The sequence below is a fragment of the Lepisosteus platostomus genome, chromosome 6, assembly GCF_059453375.1.
Source record: "Lepisosteus platostomus isolate fLepPlt1 chromosome 6, fLepPlt1.hap1, whole genome shotgun sequence".
NCBI lineage: Eukaryota > Metazoa > Chordata > Actinopteri > Semionotiformes > Lepisosteidae > Lepisosteus > Lepisosteus platostomus.
Genome location: NC_142616.1, coordinates 64,775,853 through 64,796,707, shown reverse-complemented (window position 1 = coordinate 64,796,707; position 20,855 = coordinate 64,775,853). Strand labels below are relative to the sequence as shown.

Genomic DNA, 20,855 nt, shown 5'->3' with positions numbered 1-20,855 from the left:
CATTATTAACTAGAAACTTTGTTAGGAAAGAAACGAGAAGTGTTCGCTGCTTCAGAACATCCTAAACGATGTTAAAAGGAACAGTGTCCTGTAATATTCTGAATACGACGCTTTTTTTTAACCATGGCCGCAAAGCATGCATACTGATATGATGAAAACCACATAAACGTTCCCCTTGACCATCTCTGGGTACTTTCCAATTTTATTCCTGCCCATAATATTTTCCTCCCCCACACTTTCACTAAATTAATCACAGTTGTCTGTGTGTACTCGTGGGCATACAGTATATATTCAAAATTTCGGAGCTACCGTAGATATTGGAAGGTATATTGTATCAGCTTCAATATGTACGCATTAAAACCATGCAAAAATAAAGAGATTATTTTATTTTTACACGAAAGGGTCCCTGCTTGGTATGTTAACCTTGTTTTAAAATAAAAGCAACAACAAACAAACAAAAAAATGAGAACTATAGATGCTGGAAATTACACGCAGTCGACGGGAGCGCGCTTGGGATCCGTGCGCGCTCACATTTTCCTCCAGCGCGCTGTATTGAGCAGAACAGCCCAATACGGAGGAAGACGGGGCAGGCAGGGTAAGTACTGTGGATGGGTTCAAGAGCAAATGAAAGAAGGACGGGTATAGAAGGCTCCCACTAAGAGGAAATCAGGTTTAATTCTTCAAAACACGCTGTTCTTCTTTAATTCCGCAGCCCGAGAATGAAGTTGGCAAGAGGCAGGGGGAAAGTGCACTTTGAAGTCGGGATACTCCTTCATTTGAGTTAGTGCTTGGAAGCAGTGAGCGCTCTGCTCTGCTCTTGCTGTACACTGCAGTCACAGCAGGCAGAGTCAGAGTCCTGCAAATAAAAGGTTTCAGGACAGCCCGACAGGGAAAATAAAAACACGGTCGCCAGAATGCAGGGAGTATCAGCAACTGGTAAGTAAATAAAAGGTATTTCCATACTTACCTGTTTGTGAATGATCTGGTGGTGATATGAGGTTGGGGGGGGTTGTTTATTTTTCTTTTTATAGCTATTATTTACGTACGTGAGAAAGTTGTCCTTGTCGCACCATTTAAATATTAATAAGACATGCACGTTTATTAATATTAAGTAAATAATTTATCACCAATCACTTTACTAACTGCTGTATTTGAACTCTGAGATGGCTTTTTTTGTTGTGCAGATCACACCAAAGCCCAGAGATCCTCATTATTCCAGGTTTATATGTCACTGAGCTGTTCAGTTTCCACCGTGTTCTTTGATTTTGGTGTTGCTTTTATTTTAAGCTCGAAAGGTCAATTGATCTTTGTATCTTAGGATAGTGGAAGATTTCCGGTTTGACAAAAAATGAGAAGCACAGCTTTAAAAATGTAAGATAATCACAGGTTCAGGTCGTGTGTCACAGAACTAAGGCAGCAAGCATATTGCTTTCTTTGAAAAACGTTTGTAATCACAACACCAGTAAAAAAAAAGAACCACCATCGATTGCAGTTATCCAAAACTTGCGTCACGTACTGTATCTGATTATTCATCTGTATGATTTTCCCCATATCAGTGCAAAATTGACTTTTATAAAACTCAAAGTGTAAAAGTCTACACTTCTGCCGTTCGGGAGACAGTTGTGAGAATATAACTATTATTACTGGTTTTAAAACGCCTAGTAAAATTGTTTAAAAATACGCTATTTGCTATAAATTAAAACCCTAGTGTACTGTATCTTAACTCCGATATTTACCTACACTACGCCTATATTATTCATTTTTAAGAGCGTTGTAATTTCTGTCTTAACTGGATTAATATCTGGTTTACGGTATGTGTGGGATAATGCTGTTTTCGCTGTTTGCTTTTTCCTGATGCTTCCTTCATGTTCATTTCAAGAGATTCGCCGTGAAACTAATTGCTGTTTGGACCAGAACCCCTTTAACACACTTCATGCGAAGACAGGGCCTGCAGGATTGGCCTTGTTGTAGGCTGTTACTCTTGATGTGTCCACGGTTCCGTTCTGCCCCTAACTTTTTTTTCCATGCTGTTGAGCACAGCGCTATTTGTCTTGGGGTGAATTATAGCGAGGAGTGTTGATCAAACTCCTGGCTTAATCCGCTGTTTTAACCTCCCTGTGCAGCGGACTGCTTATTCTGACTGGACAGCTGTGCTGCTGTCAAATGAAATAAGCGGGGTTTTCGCGTTCCCCCGGCCATACGAACACCAATTAAAAAGCCAGACGGCGAAAGTTCAAGACAGGTTTCAGATGAGTTTGTGCAGCCCTCTTGGTGAAGAAATGAAATAAAAACAATCACAAAAGCAGAAGTAAAAAGTTGCGTTTATTTAGTGGAAGCTCAGTGTAGGTTTGTTTAGTTATCACCTGCAAACTCCACACTACCGGTTTTGGTCAACATATTTAGCGAAGGTCGGTTTTGTCTTGATTTTTTTTTTTGGAGGAAAATCAAGCAATTACAAGTCTTACGCGTCTTTACGTCAGATGGCGTTTTTTTTCTGTTAGTTTTGCTGTAAACTGCAAAACCCTTTGCTTTACCTTGAAAAGGTTGGAGGTTACAAGCCTCAACTGAAACGCTGAAGAAAGACATTTGTGTGTTTTGTTACCTTCTTAACCACATTTTGTCACCTTAGCTTTATTCTTTCACTTTCCTTTAGATCGTCAAGACATATCCATAGGATGTGATGTGTGCATTTTTTTCTATGCTTTCTGGCCATACTGCAGCGGTACCAGTTTATAGTTTATATTCCTAGAGGTCCTACCATTCTCAGCTTTTTGCTCCAGCCAAGCTCTCAATTATTTAGTCTGGTCACCTAATAAACTAGATGACCTTAGCCATAGATCTTACAGTTTCAATACTCAAGCTATCAATTGTTAAAAAAAAGGCAAAATGTTAAGTAAACATCATTGAGAACATCTTTATCCAGTACAGCATGGCAGGCAGTGCCAGGCAGGGTATACCCTGGGTGGGATGCCAGACACACAGACACAGCCACACTGACACACCGCCAGTTTTCCCAGAAGCCAATTACCAGAGCAGGCAGTGAAAACCCACACAGACTCGGGGAGAACTTACAAACAACACACAGATAGCACCTCAGGAACTGAACCCAGGACCTATGTGCTGCAAGGCTAACTGTGCTGACTACTCTACCACTGTGCTGCCCTGATTAAAAACATAATCGAATTAATTAACTATGGCATTTGAAACTACAACAGTTAGATGCTATTGTCCTTCAGGAATAGAGCATAGACAAAAGTGGACACTTAAAAGACTGTATTAAACAGATTCAACAGTATCCTGTACACTTACCATAACTTAGCCAGATTTTTTTTTCTTATGTGAAGTAAGAAAACCAGTTGTAGGTTTCCAGCAGGCATTGGGGAGAATTGTTTCTGTTATTTATTATTAACAGAATTACTTAGTGCTGCCTGTGTTTAACATTACTTTATAAACATTTCCCTTCTACTTAAATAAACACCGGATTCAGTGAGGAACCTTTCGCAGACTCTGCTAAACGAGAGTGAAACTGTTCTGTTGGCCACTGAGTACACCCTCTTGGTAACAGCAGGCAAAAATTTCCAAACCAAAAGCTCGGTACGTTGACTAGCAACACTGCTGGAGAAGGTGCCGTTCTCTGGATGAGACGAGATGTTACTGGAAATCAGGGTCCTGGCTGTTTAGTCATTAAAGATCCAAGATCCAAAACCCGTGACACCATTCATAAGAATAGGGCTGTTAACCACAGTATTTTGGCCAAATTCCTCTCTGGGCTCTAAAGTATGGGCTCCTCATAGTTTCCCTTTAAGTCTACTGGTCTTTGAATTGAATTGAACTGACCTTAAAGTCAATTTCTTTCTGTTGTGTAGTGGGTCTGCTGGTGTACAATGGCTGCCATGGATCATAGAGGTGGGTGTAGTGGGGTCCCCTGTACAGTATGTGCAGTGCTTTGGGATCCTTTGGGGGGTGAAAAGCACTATTCAAACGCAGGCAATTATCATTTTTAAAGTAAATGCTTACCATAGGAGTCCCATTGCCTGCATTATATTGCTTTGCTAGCTGCCTTTACACTTGAGTGACTTTTTAGCCCTTTAAGAAATAGCTCTAAAATGCTAGGCAAAAGATTAGATTAGGGCAACCGAGCATCATTGTGATGGAAGTAACTTACATGATGCCTAGTTTTACATAATTGACATGCTTTTGGAAGATAGCCTACAGGCAAAAAAGCCATGACTGCAAGTACGTTTCTGTCTGCAGTCCTCTGCCAAAGTTGAAAAATCAAATGTGCTCATGCAGTCACTGAGAATTTTACTAAATGTCTTTAACTGACACTGAAAATCAGAAACCTCTGCCCTGAGACAGCACAGACAGGACAGCTGTAGGGAAGCAGTGCTTATTCAACTACACAGCTACTGCAGGCAGTTTTTTTGCTTCTGATTTTTTTTCTTGCTTTTTTAAGTGGCCACAAACGTCTTGTTTGAACTTTGTCTGCGCTTGTATAACAGTATTTCTAACATGTGTATTGCGGGTGCATTGCCAAAAGATCAGTGTCTTTAATCATAAATCACTTGTGTGACCTTATGTGTGTTTTTTAAAATGGTGGTCCTTCTCCGATAAAGGAAACCAGGCTTGGTCTTCTAGACTGTTTCAAACACAACGTACATGGCTGTTTTTTATCAGCTGTCAAATACAGTGAAATACAGATTTCATCCCATCACAACTGATTTTAACAATTCAGCATGAAGCAGGTTTGATTATGTCTTCTGTCTCCTGTATAACACAGAATGGAATCTCAAAGAATTGCTGGGACCACAGAGAAGGTAATGTGTATGACAAGCCAGAATATGATTTTACCTGGGATGTCCTACTGAAATGTCTAAACTCAATTCCGATTAATTAAACAATTTGGTGGTGAGATGACAATTCTCTCTCAATGGATGTGGGTACTGACTGTTTCATTTGTTTTCAACATTTGTCAGTAGCTGTGCTAGCTGTGCTTTATTTAATGATTTGGGGTCCAATGATGAAGATCTGTAATTCCTGCACAGTACATTTACCATTTAACTGCAGTATCTCCATTTAAAAGCTTTCAGGTTACATTCCTGTCCTGTCTTAACACCACTTGGCTAAAAAGCAGGGAGATACATAGTAGGTAATGATTTGCTAACCAGCAGTGATTATTGTGTTCAGTGTAACATGAGACTAGCAATATAATAAAGATAAAAAAAGAACAAAAAGCCTTTCATTATCAGGTTCTTTGAAGATGTCTTGGAGGATTCAGCAAAAGAATACTTATACAGTTCATGTTTACAATCACACCTGATCTTGTCTACCATAGGAAAATCTACAATTACAGTTTTCCTGCTGAGGGTGGATTACACAAGTAAGTCAAGTTTAACAGCACACAACAAACAGAGAACAATAACATGGATTACAAAACATTGAAGATTTGCAAAAGAGACATGCTTTTTAGAACAGCAATGAGGGATGTCTGTAGCCAGGAGTTTTAAGTACTGTACTTTCATTATGAAAAGGAACTGGTAAGACAGCGCATGTTTGTTGCTGTTTTTATCCTGTTAGCGTTCTGTTTGTGGTGTTCCTGCTGGACACAGAATTGTGGGAAACCCAGCCCGGAATGTTCAGTTTCAATTGGAGACATTTACGCTTGAGGTCTCTCGTTCGGCCTCTCTTTCCCAGAGACTCCCTCCTGCTCTTGCTCCCTTCCAGCTGGGGCTGGCGTGGCAGTGGACAGAAATGACCTCCTCTTGCTTTACGTTATTTGTTACAGCTGAGCTGAGCGGCTGAGCTGGGGCTTTCATGCCAGGAATCCCACCTCAGACAAGCAGAGACTGACTTGGAGGAGCATTACACGACAGCGCAGACAGCTTTGATTAGCTGGGCAATTAGAGAGTCACCTGAGGAGAGCTGACTCAACATCACCTTCCTCTCGATATGGTGGTTTGTCTGCTGCTTGCTGACGCTTGACTGATCTGACATTCGTGCCGCCTAGTGCTCTCAATGCCTGGGCTACATAATGTGAGGAACACTATTCTACATATTCGGTAACTGGAGATTAAAATACAGCACTGTAGCTGTTTCTCCTTTATTTGGAAAAAAATAAAGGAAAGATCTTCAGCCAATAAATACATCTGTACTTGGCCTTGACTCTAGTTAAGGATAAGGCTTTCCCCCTGTGATGTGCAACACAGTCTGATGTTAGAGGTCAGGTCTGCTCAGCTGTGCTGTTTTGTTCAGTCTTAGGCCCTGTTTTTTCACTGAATACTCTGGTCACAGCTGAGGTACAGTGGCTTTGTCCCAGTACAGTATTAGGTTTGGCTTTCCTTGTCTTTTGTGTAGATGCGTTGGAGCCCAGACTGGTTTGCGTTTGAACAATCCAATGATATTCTGCTGTAAGACAAGAAAAATACTCTTAAACCAAAGAGAATTGTTGTTGTTGTTGTAGTTGTCATGTCTTTAAAACAGCTGATGTTTTGTTGTTGTTGGCAGTGCTCAAACAGCCTATGCCTTCCTATGAATGCTTCCTCATAGCACAATAGAAATCTGGGAAACGCTGTTTGGTTGCCATTATAAACATGCTAACAATAGCTTTCACTGGTGCGCACCCCCCATGTGTCTCTTGACCTGCAATGTCCAGCTGTTTATTCACCAGCATTTCAGGTCATGGCGAAACAACCGTTAAGTAAAAAGTGTGTTGACAAATTTAACATTGCAGTGAATCTGCATGTTATTGGATTTCCACAATGGAGTTTAAATGTCTGTTACAGGAAGAGAAGGGAGTAAAGTGCTCTCTTCTACAGCCTGAATGTGCTGTACTGTATGTGGGTTGGATTTTCCCTAATCATGCCCTAAAGGTGGATGTCCAATAAAATGAATCTATAATGTAATCTACAGAACCTGTCCTTAGCACTGTGATTAGTTGACTTCCCCCAGTGCTGTGGATATGAATTACTGCAGGACTTTGCTGTTCAGAATCACCAGCAGTGAAGCAACCAGATACATTCCTGCACTGACAGAGTAAAAGAACTACATCTTATTAGACAGAAAAGAGTCCAAGGGAATCTAATTCAAGTATTCTAAATGTTCAAAGGCACTGACAAAGTTAATCCAGTGGACTGCTTCAATCAACACGAAATAGAGGACACGGAAACTACAGAGAATTAATTTAAAACGGAGAACTGCAGGCACTTCTTTACACGATGGGTTGTGTTGAACAAGTTACCCAGCCATGTTGTTTGCGCTGAAGCCCTGACTTATTGCAACAACTGTCTCGGTTCAGCAGATCACTTAGCTACTAGCACCCAGACAAGCTAGATGGGTTGTAAGGCTTATCTCATTTGTAACCTTTCCCAAGTCTCACCAAGTGCAGAAAATAGGCTGTTCAGTTATTGGCGTGTTCAATGCAAAGTTACCACTAGGTGGAGCTCTAATTCAAAGAGAAACCAGCGGTGTAGTTTTCTTCTAATTTTGAAGCCTGACAGCACTTAATAAGGGAAATATGCATGAATAAATCCGCCTAATTAAGTACAAATAGAAATAAAACACTTATTTCTGTGATGAGGATTGTGGAATGATTATTCTGGATTATTTTATGCTAAAATTCTAGTGATCTGAAGCTTTTAAGCACCCATTTTACATTATTGATGTCAGTTACTAACTGCTTCTCTGATATTATATAGAAGACAACATGCTCTGTCTTAAATGGAATGCCGATCGTGTTGGAAGTTAGTTATCAAACCATGTTGGCCTTTTCTAAGGTTAGGGCCTTTTGTTGGAAAATGAATAAATAAAATAAAGTACAGTAGACTTTAAGTGATTCTTGTTTTAATCATATATTATTCATATGCTGATATAAGTCTCACTGTTCAAAAACATGGAAATTATAATCATTATAATCAGTCAGGACTGATCACAGACAACATCTATCCTAGCCTCAGTGCAGATTTGGTCTTAACTAGAGCAATATTCACTAGGTGGTTAAAATTGAGTTCCCATGTACCCTTGCCCCAAGTGCTATATGACTGAGATTGATTTCAGAACAATTTTATTGCACCAGTGGTGTAAAAGAAGGTTCTGTTGAGATAAGAGGATTCAAAGGTCAGTATTTACCATCTTTTGGCTTAGTAAAGAGATCAATGTGCACAAAGTTACTGCCTAGAAAAGGCAGCCCACATTAAAATGTTGCCATCAGTGTGCAGTTTATTTTTTGAAATAATTAAAAGGGTTAGGGAGTTACCCACTGTTAAGGTAGGCATAAAAAGTACCTAATAAATGAAAATGTTTGCGTTACCATAGCACTCAGGGCATGTTCTGTGTACGTTCAAATACTGTCAAACGTCAGGCTTCGTTTTCAAAAATGGGAGGCTTTTTGGAAAGGTTTGACATTTTGACTGTCCGTTTTAGTTTGAAAATTTGAATAAAAGAACTTGGCTGTAATGTGCTGTAGAAAATTGCTTAAAAAACGTTTATCGATTTTATAAAACTCGGCTCTCTGTTCTGAAAACGTCCTTCAAGGGGCTTTCTGTTTGTACAGTTTACGTATATAACACTGTGGGCTTCACAACCCAGCTTAATCATATTTCCAGCCATCCATTTACAGTAGCTGCTTTATCCTCAGAGAGTCACGGTAACCTGGAGTCTAACCTGGCAGGCACAGGGTGTTGAGACAGGACTGCACCGTGGACAGGGCTCATGTTCACACATTCACACACACATATGGGGGCAATTTAGAGATGCCAATTAATCTGGAAAGTAAGGTGGGAGGAACCTGAAGCACCTGTGAAAAACCCACATAAGCACGGTAACGTGCAGACTCCACACAGAAGGGACCCCAGGCCAGACTCAAACTCAGGGTTAAGAGCTGTGTGGCAGCAGTGCTAACTCCCATGCCCCCAGTCATACTTCACTTTGTTTTAATTGCATCTTGAAAAACATTGCATTGTTTTTCATAGTTTCTCTGCTGGTGTTTTTTAAAGATAGTAATACTCTTATGCAATGATTAATTAAGATAGCAAAAAGCTGTCGGAACAAAAAGAAATAAAGCAGAAAAATCCCTTGACAGTTGCTCTCTTCTGGCGTGTGTGCTGAAATCCCAGTGCCCGTTACAGGGCTGCTAGATCTCTCTGTGGAGCCAGGTGGGTATAATTATGCCAAGTTTACATGCTCATGGAATTTCCTTGTGGGATTCTGAATAATTGAAAGGGCTGTCATTACAGTGCTGCCTCATTCATTTATTTCATTAGACCTGGGTTATCACAACTGCGGATTTGGCTGCTGACAACTAATATCAACAAGCAGTTTCATGTCCTGACAGTCAAACCCAGAACCCATTTCTCACCTCTGTCTCAATTTCCTCCTTTGATGTTGACAGCATTTGCAGTACAATGAAGAATAAGAAAAATGCTCCTTCGTTAAATTCATTAACATTTTGTAACGCGATATTTGAATTGTTTCTTGCCCACATGGGGAGAGGAAATGGTAAAAGGATCAGACAATCCATTTCCAGTTCTGAGGAGGAATGGTGCACCAGGAAGACCGTTTTGACTTCTTCTTCAAATTGGTCAAATCACTAACACCGTTTAGCTTTAAGTGTGACAGTGGTGTGGTGTTAATACTAGGGAAAGCAAAGACTGGAATGATGAACTGTGTAGTTCTCACTCAAGTTCTTACTCCAGTGCATATTACATATGCAATACAGCAAGGCAATGGATTATACGTGTAGTATGAATGACAGAGTGTCACTGGACCAAGGAAATGCTGAACTGCAACCCTCAAAGAGACTGGGAGAGTTTTATGAGAAGTTGAAGTTGGAAGAAAAAGTCTTGGGGAGGTCTTTATACCGATCAACAAAGGCTGAAAGTCATACACTGTATAATTTCTGTCATCCTGCAAGGAAATAATAAGGAGTTATTTCAAATGACATTAAAACTGCATTGTTTGTTTTAAATATATTGTTTCAAATCCAGTCGAAATAATGATTAATAATGTACTGCGGTGTAATGTAGCATCGCACCCTCCAAAGCAAAATGATAATATACCATCTACCTCGTGTGGTAAGTAGTAGCTAATTAAGGTAAGGATCTCAATCAACAAGTTCTTGAAATAAACCAGGGTTTTGACTTCATCAACATTACTGGTTAGCTTGTTCCTTACTCCAACAACCCTTCATGTCAAGACTAAAATTTGCAGATTTTAATTATTCTGTTTCCACTTGTGCCCTCCGGTTGCAATTACTCCACATGTTTAAAGACATACTGTATGGAGGGATAGATACTGTATATATACATTGAATCACAGTTGATTTCATACTCTCACCTCAACATCTGCAACATTATTTGAATGCAGGAGGTCATCTTATGCAATTTTTCATGGTCAGCCAATTGTGATCTTTCACTCGAGTGCTCAAGCAGCACGTTTCACATCGGCAACTTCATGTTTTTTGCCACGCCATATGTTCCGCAGCACGGATTTGACCGCTGTTTGGTCAAATCCATGCTTGTTCCTTTTCCAGACAATTTGCAACACTTGGTCTCTGAAGTGTGCTGGGCTGAAGATGTTGTGTGAAACTAGAAATCGGTAGGTTTTCATGGGGTTAATTATGCAAACAGCAAAATGGGAGAAAGAAAGACTGCAGGGTTTTTTGAGGTCATTATAATTAATTAAAGCTGACAGCTCAAGTAACGAAGTGGAAAGAGCTTCCTCTATTAGTTTCTTCCCAAGCCTTTGTAGGCCTGATATTGTTCATCACATGTAATGTATTATCAGGTCTTTTCAACTGTCAAAACTAACAAATGGGATGTTTATTTTGGGGGGCTGTTCTTACTTGTTTACAAGACCTCCTCTCTGTTAGATCTAACTCTCACAGTCTTTGGTAGCTCTCTTCATATTTTCCCTTGATTCGTCTTGTGTTGCCGTTGGAGATCAGCTCATTTCAGCAATTTGTGGCCAGCGGATCCTCACCAAACTTTATTCAGTTTGGAATCTAACCAAAAAACTATTTTAAAGAGCATTTTCTTATCTGTTAACTAGGTTGATCTTTAATAATTGAAGAACAATGTTGTAATATCTTTTATACGCTTGTATTAGAACTAGAATACTATAATATACTGTGTTTTAAACCATTAGTAACATATAATAGTAAAGTGTATAATAATATATTTTGTAATATGTAATTTACATTATTTCTTCACATGAAAAATATCAACATAGTATACTTTAATGCTTGATAATGTAATGATTCATTTAAAGTTTACGTTAGGTAGGAGAACCATGGTTATTCTTTACCCCCTGAATGAATGATGGAAATCCTTCTTTTAAGATCCTTCTATCCTGTAGCCAGTGTTTGTAGGTGTAAGGCGGTTGTGATTAAGGCTCCTGACTTGTCACTTGAAGGCTGTGGGTTTAAATCCCGGCTGCACATTGTTGCTATACCCCTTTGAACAATATTTTTCACTCTGCTTGCTTCAGTAAATGTCCTTTTGTAGAAAAACATACAAAAATAAATGGTTTTTGTTAAAAGCGTTAGTGAAATTGTCTAATAACAATGAAACCAAAGACAAGTACTATAAAGTGATAGCATGTTATCATTAAGTCTTTTTTAAAGTACATTTTCTGTAAGTAGGGCAGCTGTATGATGTTCCAGATGCAAAGACTTGGAAGATAAGCTGTAAGTTAATTTTAAAATAATCTTGAAAAATTCATAGAACCACATCACTATTTAAACACATTCATGTCAATGTGCTGCTGTTATGCATAGTTTATCAATGTTTAACAGTTCAACATTTAACACTTAAAAGAAAAAGAATGGCTCAAACATAAGAGAGTTGGTTTCACGAGACTTGCACTTTGCTATTGCTTAAGCGACTTCTTTCTGTATTTGTACTGTACGCTGGCAGGAACAAATGTATGTGATTGCATCGGGTGTTATTTATAACGTGCTGACTTTGATGTTAAGGAGGCAAAAAGGCAAATATTTAAGACAACTTGTAATTTTTATTAAATGTATCAGGTTTCTGTGACTGCTTTCAGATCGTATTCAGACAATCAAAATGAAAAGGATAATTTCAATTGAACAACCTCATCAATGGGTATATCATTACCTGAGCCTTGTGCATTTACCAGAATTATCTATATACTCAGTACATTCCTCTTGCATGTACTGTATAATCCCTAAGAAGTATTTATTTTGATGTTGATGTGCGCTGTCCAAGAAAGATGGTTTTCCTTTAAATACATATATGTGTGCACACATGTTGCATAGCCTGTCTTTCCTTCAGTTACGGATTGGTGGAGAATACAATTGTGTGCACACGGGCATCGGGAGTGTCTCAGCTGGAGGTAGGAAAGCCCCTGGCACCTGATCTGAGAGAGGTGCAGTAATATTTCAGTCACTGTTGACTCTCCTGTAAGCTCCGCTGCGGAGATTTTCAAGTGTCAAAAGGCACATAGTTCCTGCAGGTCCTCAATGTCCCTGTGCATCACAGTGGGGTGTAGCCGTAAAGTCAAGTCATAAGGCATTGGCAAATTGTGCAGACATAAAGTAAAAAATATACACTTATTCCCTGTGTTACCCACTGCATATACGGTGCCACCCAAAATATCTGACGCTTTATCCAGGACTGTTTCCGCAACCCCATACCCTTTAACAGTTACTCGGCACATTTCTTATTCATGCGGTAATGGGCGAAGGAATCGCATCCCTCTTCTGCTATTTCCACATGGCAGGCTGACAAGCTCCCACTGCCAGTCCAGCATGGTGGGTTAGATCATCCAGCTGGCTGCTGGCGCCTCATTGAACACAAGTGAGACCTGCAGAAGAGAAGCCCTGCCTGGTCTCTCTCCGTCAATTAACTGGGAGATCCCAGGAGAAGTGTGAGCTGAGAGCATCCAAATAGAAACTAAGGCAGATCATTCTGTCAGTGCTGTTGGTGTTGGTTGATTCATATTCTTTCTCGAAAAATATGATTTTGATTTCTAAAAACAAAAAAGCTTTCACAGTGGATAAAACAATGCAGTAATGCTGCAGACCTCGCTTTTACACAGCAGATGCTTTTTACCACCAAAGGGGCCTGTCAGGCTTTAAAGCTTTATTGAAACACAGGCTTTGTGTTTGAAAATCTGTGCTCATATAGTAGTTGTACTTATTTTGAGTACGCTTGGCTGAAATATTGGCCTTTGTTTGGAATTCTGAGCACTAATGGATCTGCACACAGAGTTAAATGAGTGTCTCTTACAATTGCCCTGCAACAAAGGTATGTTAAACTAATATAGAAAATTGCTGCATTCGAACACCTGGATATAATGTAGTGTAAGTGGAGTATCTGACTCTAAAACACCTAACATTTTTTATTTTTAAAAAAATTCTAATATGTTCCACTGTTGACATCAGTTTTATTCATCCTTTTTTGTAAAAATATCTTTACATGCCCATAATGTATTAGGTCTAACACAAGCCTGCTGTATGCAATTGTGTTATTATGAATTATAATATTTGGATTTCTTGTACTTATGATCCCATATTGCTTGTTTCTGTTTAAGATAGTGTAAAGAAGAGTGGCACAGTGGAACTGTGGTTAGCGTGGCTGGGCTCTGGGTTCAATTCCTGGGGTGCTACCCTAGAGGGGTTTGTACAGTATGTTCTCCCCTTGTTCAAGCGGGTTTCCTCTAGGTCCTCAGGCTCCCTCTCACAGTTCAAAGACACACTAGTAGGTTCATTAGCTTCAGGGAAGATGTGAGTGTGTGCATGTTTATGCCTGTGTGTGTCCCGTGATGGACTTGTGTCCCACCCAGGGTGTGCCCTGCCTTGCGCCTGTCGCTTGCTGGGAGAGTCTCTGTTTCCCCAGGACCCTGTATTGGATCAGGTGATTAGAAAACGGATGGACGGATGTTGTAAAAGAGAAGGCAATAAGAGAGGGCACTTTGCTAAATAATAACCCAGAATCAGGTGAATAGTAGTAGGAGGTCTTTGGAACTCATGGGTTTCCCATGGACCAGCGAATTGTGCAGGTGACTGATCAAGTCGAACGGGCTGAAACCCTGTGCTGAATGGATAGGTGCTGCACTCAGAACATCAAAACGTCCCAAATAATGAACCTTGATCTTGGACTGTTTTTATACCAGAAAAGGGTTCCAGGATATTTGACACACATCACTGGTTTCCTTTTGAATTCAATCCAGAAGGGCGATAGCTCTTTTTCTTTAGGCGTTTTTAATAAATACCAAACACTCTCTTATTTACCATTGCATTGAGAGTATTATAATACGGGACTTATTTATTAAAAAACAACAACTTTAGCTTATTTATGAGGGACTTATTTATAAAACGTTAGTTTTAAAGTTGAACATATATCCTGTCTTTACCTTATAACGTTTTTCAGTTTATGTTTGGTTTAATATGAAATGATTATCTGGACCTTGACGAATGAGAAAGGCTTCACAGTCTTCCTAGATTTCCTAAATTGCAGTGTCTCACGGGCTTTTGACTTCATGCATAGGATTGTTCAGACTTGCCTGAAGCGACTGAATGTGTCGATTGTAGTCTTTGACCTTACAGAAACAAGCTATGACGGGGTGTTTTGAACGGTTTGGTTATTTGAATATCTAAGAGCTGGTCAGTGTGCTCGGGGCCCTTGGATTGGTTGTTATGACAACGGCGTGGTGTCCACAGCCTAGCAGACATCCGTGGGTCACATGATGCTCACCCTGGACAAACAGATGTGTCTGTAGCCGTAATTCCCCTTTTTTTCTGTACCAAACCTGAGAAAACATTGGTGTTTTATGTGATTTAATTGATGTAACAGGTTTACTTACAGTATATACTCACTCAACTTTTTTGCACTATTAGTATTTGACAGATTATTGCTTGTTTTGTAATCAGAAATTTTACAGATTATGTAGTGATTATAGCTAAAAGCCTAATATTCATATATTAATAATCATTAGAATTGTAATTATATACAGTGAGACATTGCATTTCTTTTAATAGTTCTTATTATTTTAATAGTTCACTATTATTAATAATAATAATAATAATAGTGATAATAATAATAGTGATTGCTTCTGTTACATTTCTGGGACCTAGAGTTATAAAATGAACATTTGCAAGGTGGCAGACAGCTGAGAGAATTCCTGAAAAAAGGTAAAGTCTTGGCAGCTCATCCTGATTTCCATAGTGTTGAGCAGACATGAGGCATCTGACACCCCAGCTGGTTGGGATGCTGCCTCAGCGCTGGGATTACTGGGTGGAATGCGATGCGGGGATTATTGGCTGGGTGGACTGGAGCAACTGAACATACTGTTGTGCAGCTGAACATGCTGGGTCTGTGCAGGTGCTGGAAACTCTCATATACCAGTGGCCACTGCAGAATCTTACAGTGAACTGGACAGTGATCGGGAAAAGCTTTTGAATCCTCTGGCCTCTCTACAACTGAATCAGACAGATCCTAAAACAGACATTCTTAAGAAAACCAATTTAAAAAGAAACCATAAATTTTCGATTTGGCAATTTAACAAAAAACATAACTAGAGCTCGGACAATGAGAGCAGCGTGCACAGGACTGTGAGTCTTGAGCTTCCAGCAAACCTGAAACCCTGAGTCATTCTGCAAACGCCGTGTGACCTTGGCATTTTTGTGGATAGTTATTTCAGAAGCCGGCAGATTATAATGTACTGTAACTTTACTCAGCGCAATGTTAATTGAAATACTCATGCCTTACTTTTCAATTGTCTGACATCCTTCACGTGCGGTTTCACATGGACTGTAGCCGGAACTGTAATCTCAGCCAACAAATGTCCTGATTGCGCGGGGCTAGAGGAGTTTGTGAAAAGTAGGACAAACACCAGGGCAACAGTCCCTAAGCGTGACTCATGTGACTCAGTCTCCAGAAATAAAAGTCCCTCGTGTTGGTAGTTCTATACTGTTCCTTGCAACCACTTTTAACATTCTGTCCTGACTTGGTAGTGTGAAATGGTGCTTGTTAGCATGCGAGAACACATTTCAGAGGAAATGTGCACATTGTTGTATTGTTCTTGCACTGGTATACACGTAACAGTGTATCTACTGATTACACTTAACTCAATCAAAGCTTCAAATGAAATTATAGGAATTGTGGGTTCCGGGTCAACATACAGTAAAAGTGGATCTCTGGAAATGATGGATTCTTATCCACAAGTTAGTGAATATAACAATGTTTTGAGTTGTGAACAATTTGCTTTAAATCATTTATTTTTTTATTTTGTACTCCCTCGTAGTCCAGTAGTTAGGGCTTGGCACCCTCAGTGTTGTGGCCCAAGTTTGTTTCCTGGTTAGGGCAAGGGTTTAGGTGTATTTTACTAGCAGTTGGGCTGAAATGCTTCTCCTTTGCACCATCCTTGTCGTCTCACTATCGTCTATTAATGCCACTGAGGTTAGGTGGGATCCATTCTGTCAGGATATCCTTGATTTGCTTGTGAGACACTGCTGTTGTCACAGACTGTTAGAGTTGAGACACTCTCTGGGACTGCTGTTTTGGTGTAGCAGGCCTCTCTGCTCTTGGCATAGGTTTTGCTGCCCCTGAAGACAAACAGATCGGCTCTGTTCTACCACTGAATAAGGTATTGGAAGCAAGTGAGTTTGGGTATGGAAAAAAGCCGAGGGACAAAAAAAATAGCTTGTGTTTTCCCCGGCAGAATAAATATCTCTTGGGCACATTCTCAAATGCCACGATTTGAAAGAGCAGTGTTTTACAGTGGCAGCGCAGGGCTTCTGAAAAAGATTGCTCCGCATGCGAAAAGGCAGAGTTCCTAAATAAGTCAAGGGTTTTTCCTGCTAAATGTCAAAAGCACTCGATCACAACCATGGGCATTCCAGATCAGTGGAAGAAAGACAAAGCAAAATAAAACAAGTGCTTTGCAAGCATCTTTCAGAGAATGTTCCAGTCTAACATGCAATTATTCAAATTATGTCTGTCTCCTTTCTTACCCAACAAGTTAACATTTTGTTTCACTGAGATGATGATGATACAATTTATTACTGTACTCTGCTGCCTGCCAAGATGTCTGTATTGTCCACTATATAGCACTAACCCGCTATATTAAAATGATGCACTTAAAGCTGCAGTCCAAGCCAAAACCATAGAAATCCTTACTGTTCTGTGCATAACCTTGGTGAGATGTCACTTTGTCACCAGCTGAATTCACACAGTGTTGATATACACTACACAGCCTGTGCATGTGAAGAATAAGGGTTATTTATAAATGACAATTTTGAAACTCAGTCACAGGCCTACCTGCGTTCTGACATGAAGCCTTAATAATATTTATACCTAAGCACCCCCTATACTCAAAAGAAGAGAAGCTTGTGGTTTTGTAATGCATGTTTGTTTCCAATTATTATTTTTAGTGAAGCTCTGCAACAGTGTCGTTATGCAAATGAACTCTTTTCAGGTCAGAGTCTCACACAGCCGACTGTGAGGAGGCCCCTGTTCTTCACACAATTCAAACATCTTCACGGATGTCCGAGGAAGAAAGCACAGAACGAGGAATGGAGGAAAATAATTTTATGTGCATATAAAGAACGACGTAAACAGCCTGAGCAGCGTCTAGGCATCTTCTTTAATTTCACAGTCTGGGAGGTGGCAGAGAAATTAACGCCCGCTAGGATTGTGTTTGAAAGGAGAAAAAAAAAATGAAATAAAAGCTCCATTTCTAAAGCTCTTCTCCGTTTCTCGATTTACCAGAGCTGGTCAGCAGTCTCTCTCCTTCTCTGTCTCTCTCTCCACTCCCTCTGTTCACTCTCTCCCCCACCGTCATTTGTTTCTATGACAACCATTCTAAGGCATTATGCAGGCTGAAAACTACTTTTTCCTCTTTCATCGTGGTGCCTGGCCATTGTTAAGAGGCTCTGTGTGTGCCTGCAGCATTGAATGAAACCTGAATTAAAAAAAAAAAAAAAAAGACCGCAGAACACGTTTTGGTTGGACAATTTGTGTCATTTAGGGGGAGGCCTTAAAACAGCAGATACCAAGAAAACCTTGAGAGATTCACTGCAACTACTGAAAGCTTCATGTGAAAACCATGCCTTCCTTTTTGCTTGCTTGATTCTTGTTTCCCTTCTGCAGTTTTATCTTATTTTTCACGTTCCGTTTTTTTCTTTGTCTGTGGAATGGAGTATTCGTGGTTTCTGGGATTGTCATGTATTTTTCTCCTGCTGGAATGAAAGGGAGAGTGATTTAAAGCAAGCAGCTTTGGAAACACACCAGGCAGATGGTTGCTCTGGCTTAGCTGGTGAGTTGCTGGTAAGCTTTCACACTGCGATCTGTTGCAAATATGTGTCTTTCTGGGATTCTCTGTTTTGCCTGAATTCATTTCTAAGATGGTGCCCGTGATAGCAAGCACATTTTGTGGCATGGTTCTGCTGCAATTATGTTTGGTAAAACTGCCGCCTTTTTTCAGTGTTACATTACGTCTTTTATTTAAATAACTAAAATACGTGTAGCTTTTGCTTGCTTTTTTTGGGCATGGGTATTAATTAAATTGAGTTAAAACACTGCAACCTGCCTGCCAGCTTCTACTTCTACTGTTTTAGCTTCATGTCCGCAGCATTAAAATACCAAGTGCAGAAACTGACTTTCACCTTGAGCAAAGATAAGTTTGAATTTTTTCTAGCAAGACGTTTTTGTGCAGTAAAGTCTCGTCACAGTTCTCAAGGTTAAAGACTTGCAGCGCAATTGTGATTTATGCTAAAATGTTAGAAATGCTCTTATGCTTTTAAACTTCCCCTCAGGTTTTGCAGGTTTATTTAGAAACATAAGGTACTTATTTATGAATTTATGCAGCTATGGAACACACAAACTTAGTCTTTAAAAATTCTGTTTGAAACCCATGTGCTGTTTGTTCAAGTGCACACAGCATATTTAAGGAAAACATACTAATGTATTTACATCTTAAGAAAGCAAATGTCACTGCTCTAATGGGTCAGATATGTTATTTCACGTAGATGAAGACACCTGGGGTGAAATGCAGAACCAATGACAGATGATGCTAAAGGAAGTATTTAGTTTGTGTACTGGTGATTTTCACAGCCTTGTGAAAGGTTAATAGACACCACCTCACAGATGTTGACAGTGTACATAAAAAAGCAAGCATTTCATGTGAACCTCTTTTTATTTCACAGCGGGTTTGGTACGTAGTGGGGTCATCATGTTTCCATGGCAACCGGCACCAGCTGCAAGAGTCTCTTACACGATGCTTTACATTCATGCTCTGAAAGTCTAATAAGTGACCTTTTAACCCCAGATCAATCAAAGTAGAGCTTATCATGCTTCAGAGCTGTGATGTACTATATAGCTCTGAATTTCTCACGGGATCTCTGAGGAAGGTTTGTAGGCTCTGTCTGTGTCAAGCCCTGGGATCACTTCGCCAGTAATTTTATTAAGCGTCTAAAATACATTAAGACCTATTTTATACAGTTTTATTGCCCTTTTAGTTTTATTTTCCCATCATTTACCATAATTTTCTTCTCAGCTCTCTAGTTTTTGTTATTTATAGAAGTCTAAGACATACAGCATAAGGCATAATCTGTAGCAGTATTGCTGTGTAAGATTCATAAAATGCTTTAATTGTTCTTACTTAGACTAGGATATACTTTAGATTAGAGCCAGATTCACAGTATTCAATTCGATAAAAACCCTAGGATGACCAGCTCACCTGCAGTACTGTGATCATGTGAACACACAGGATTTCCGTATTAGGACAGAAAGATTGACAAAAATATTTTCTGCATTGAGTATGACCTTGAACAGAATCGCTTGTATAATGTAACAGCTCCATCGAGAATAGCAGTGCTAGCATCTATAGCTTTATAACAGCCTTAACTGTCTGCTCATTTTGTTCTTTATTGAAAACCAGGGAGTGCTAATTGTTTTATGGAGCAGTATGACCATGATGATTATAAAGATGGCATTCATGTTTCTTCCAGCTCCAAAACAGTTTTTGGGGGCAGCATTGTCATGCTAATAAGTATTATACTGCCCTCAGTGAACTTTGTGTGGAATAAGTAGGTTACTATTTTCAAAGTTTGTAGTTTGATTTCACTGCTTTGGAATCTGTGCATTAGAAGATGTTCTTTGTTCTTGTTATGTTGTTAAAACCCCACTGATAATAATTTAACCATAATTTACACGCAATCGCCAAGACGCCAGGAGCTTTCTCAGTCAGAAAGCATCAAGGGCAAATTCCAAAGCTTGCTCATGGAGGAGTATTAGAAACAAAGAGTTAATAGAATAAGTAGTCAACTCCTAGAGATATAAAAATATCACTAGTGATTTGGTTTTTAAAACCGGATTCACTGCCAAAGTCGGATTGCATATAATGTGTTAGCACTTACATATTTCTGTTCAATTGGTTCAGTAAGCAGTGACAACACCGCGACAGTCATTTGGTAGTATCTGTATATTTGGTTGCATTTGTAAGAGGGATACATTTAGAATTGCCAGTAATGTTTCTTACACCCAGTTTGGAATAGCGTGCTGTGTGTTCCCTGTTGTCTTGGCTCACAGTTACACACCCTGCCACGGCACAGGGGAGAGAACAGGAAGTGCAGGGAGACCCCCTCCAGCCCGCCCACCTTCGAAGGGCTCGTCTTTGAGCACGTCACGGGCGGGACAGTCCCGTACCGGAGGTTCAGCTCCAACTGGAGAGGCGGCCTTCCTGCCGGAGCCCAGGAGGCTGCACGGTTCGCCAGTCCCGCCTCACCCTCTGCCGAAGTCGGCCAGCTGTGCGGTGCCGCTGTAAGAACCCCAGTCACAGTCGGATAGTGACGTGACCCGGGCTTAAACACCTGACCACAGAGTGCAGGTGCCAGT

At 40.0% G+C, this 20,855-nt stretch overlaps 1 protein-coding gene across 2 annotated transcripts in view; it reads left to right on the top strand.

Moving 5' to 3' along the window:
• Positions 1 to 490: 490 nt before the first annotated feature.
• The window catches only part of fgd (faciogenital dysplasia), a 63,166-nt gene continuing 42,801 nt past the window's right edge, over positions 491 to 20,855 (top strand). Inside the window, exons 1-2 of one of the 2 annotated variants that reach the window (XM_088636937.1) lie at positions 491 to 595; positions 713 to 936. In XM_088636937.1, coding sequence (XP_088493063.1) covers positions 915 to 936 — 22 coding nt within the window. In that variant the 5' untranslated portion in view covers positions 491 to 595; positions 713 to 914. Of the gene's footprint in view, positions 596 to 712; positions 937 to 17,856; positions 18,277 to 20,855 lie in introns of those variants that run through there. The other variant, XM_088636936.1, reaches the window with a different exon arrangement.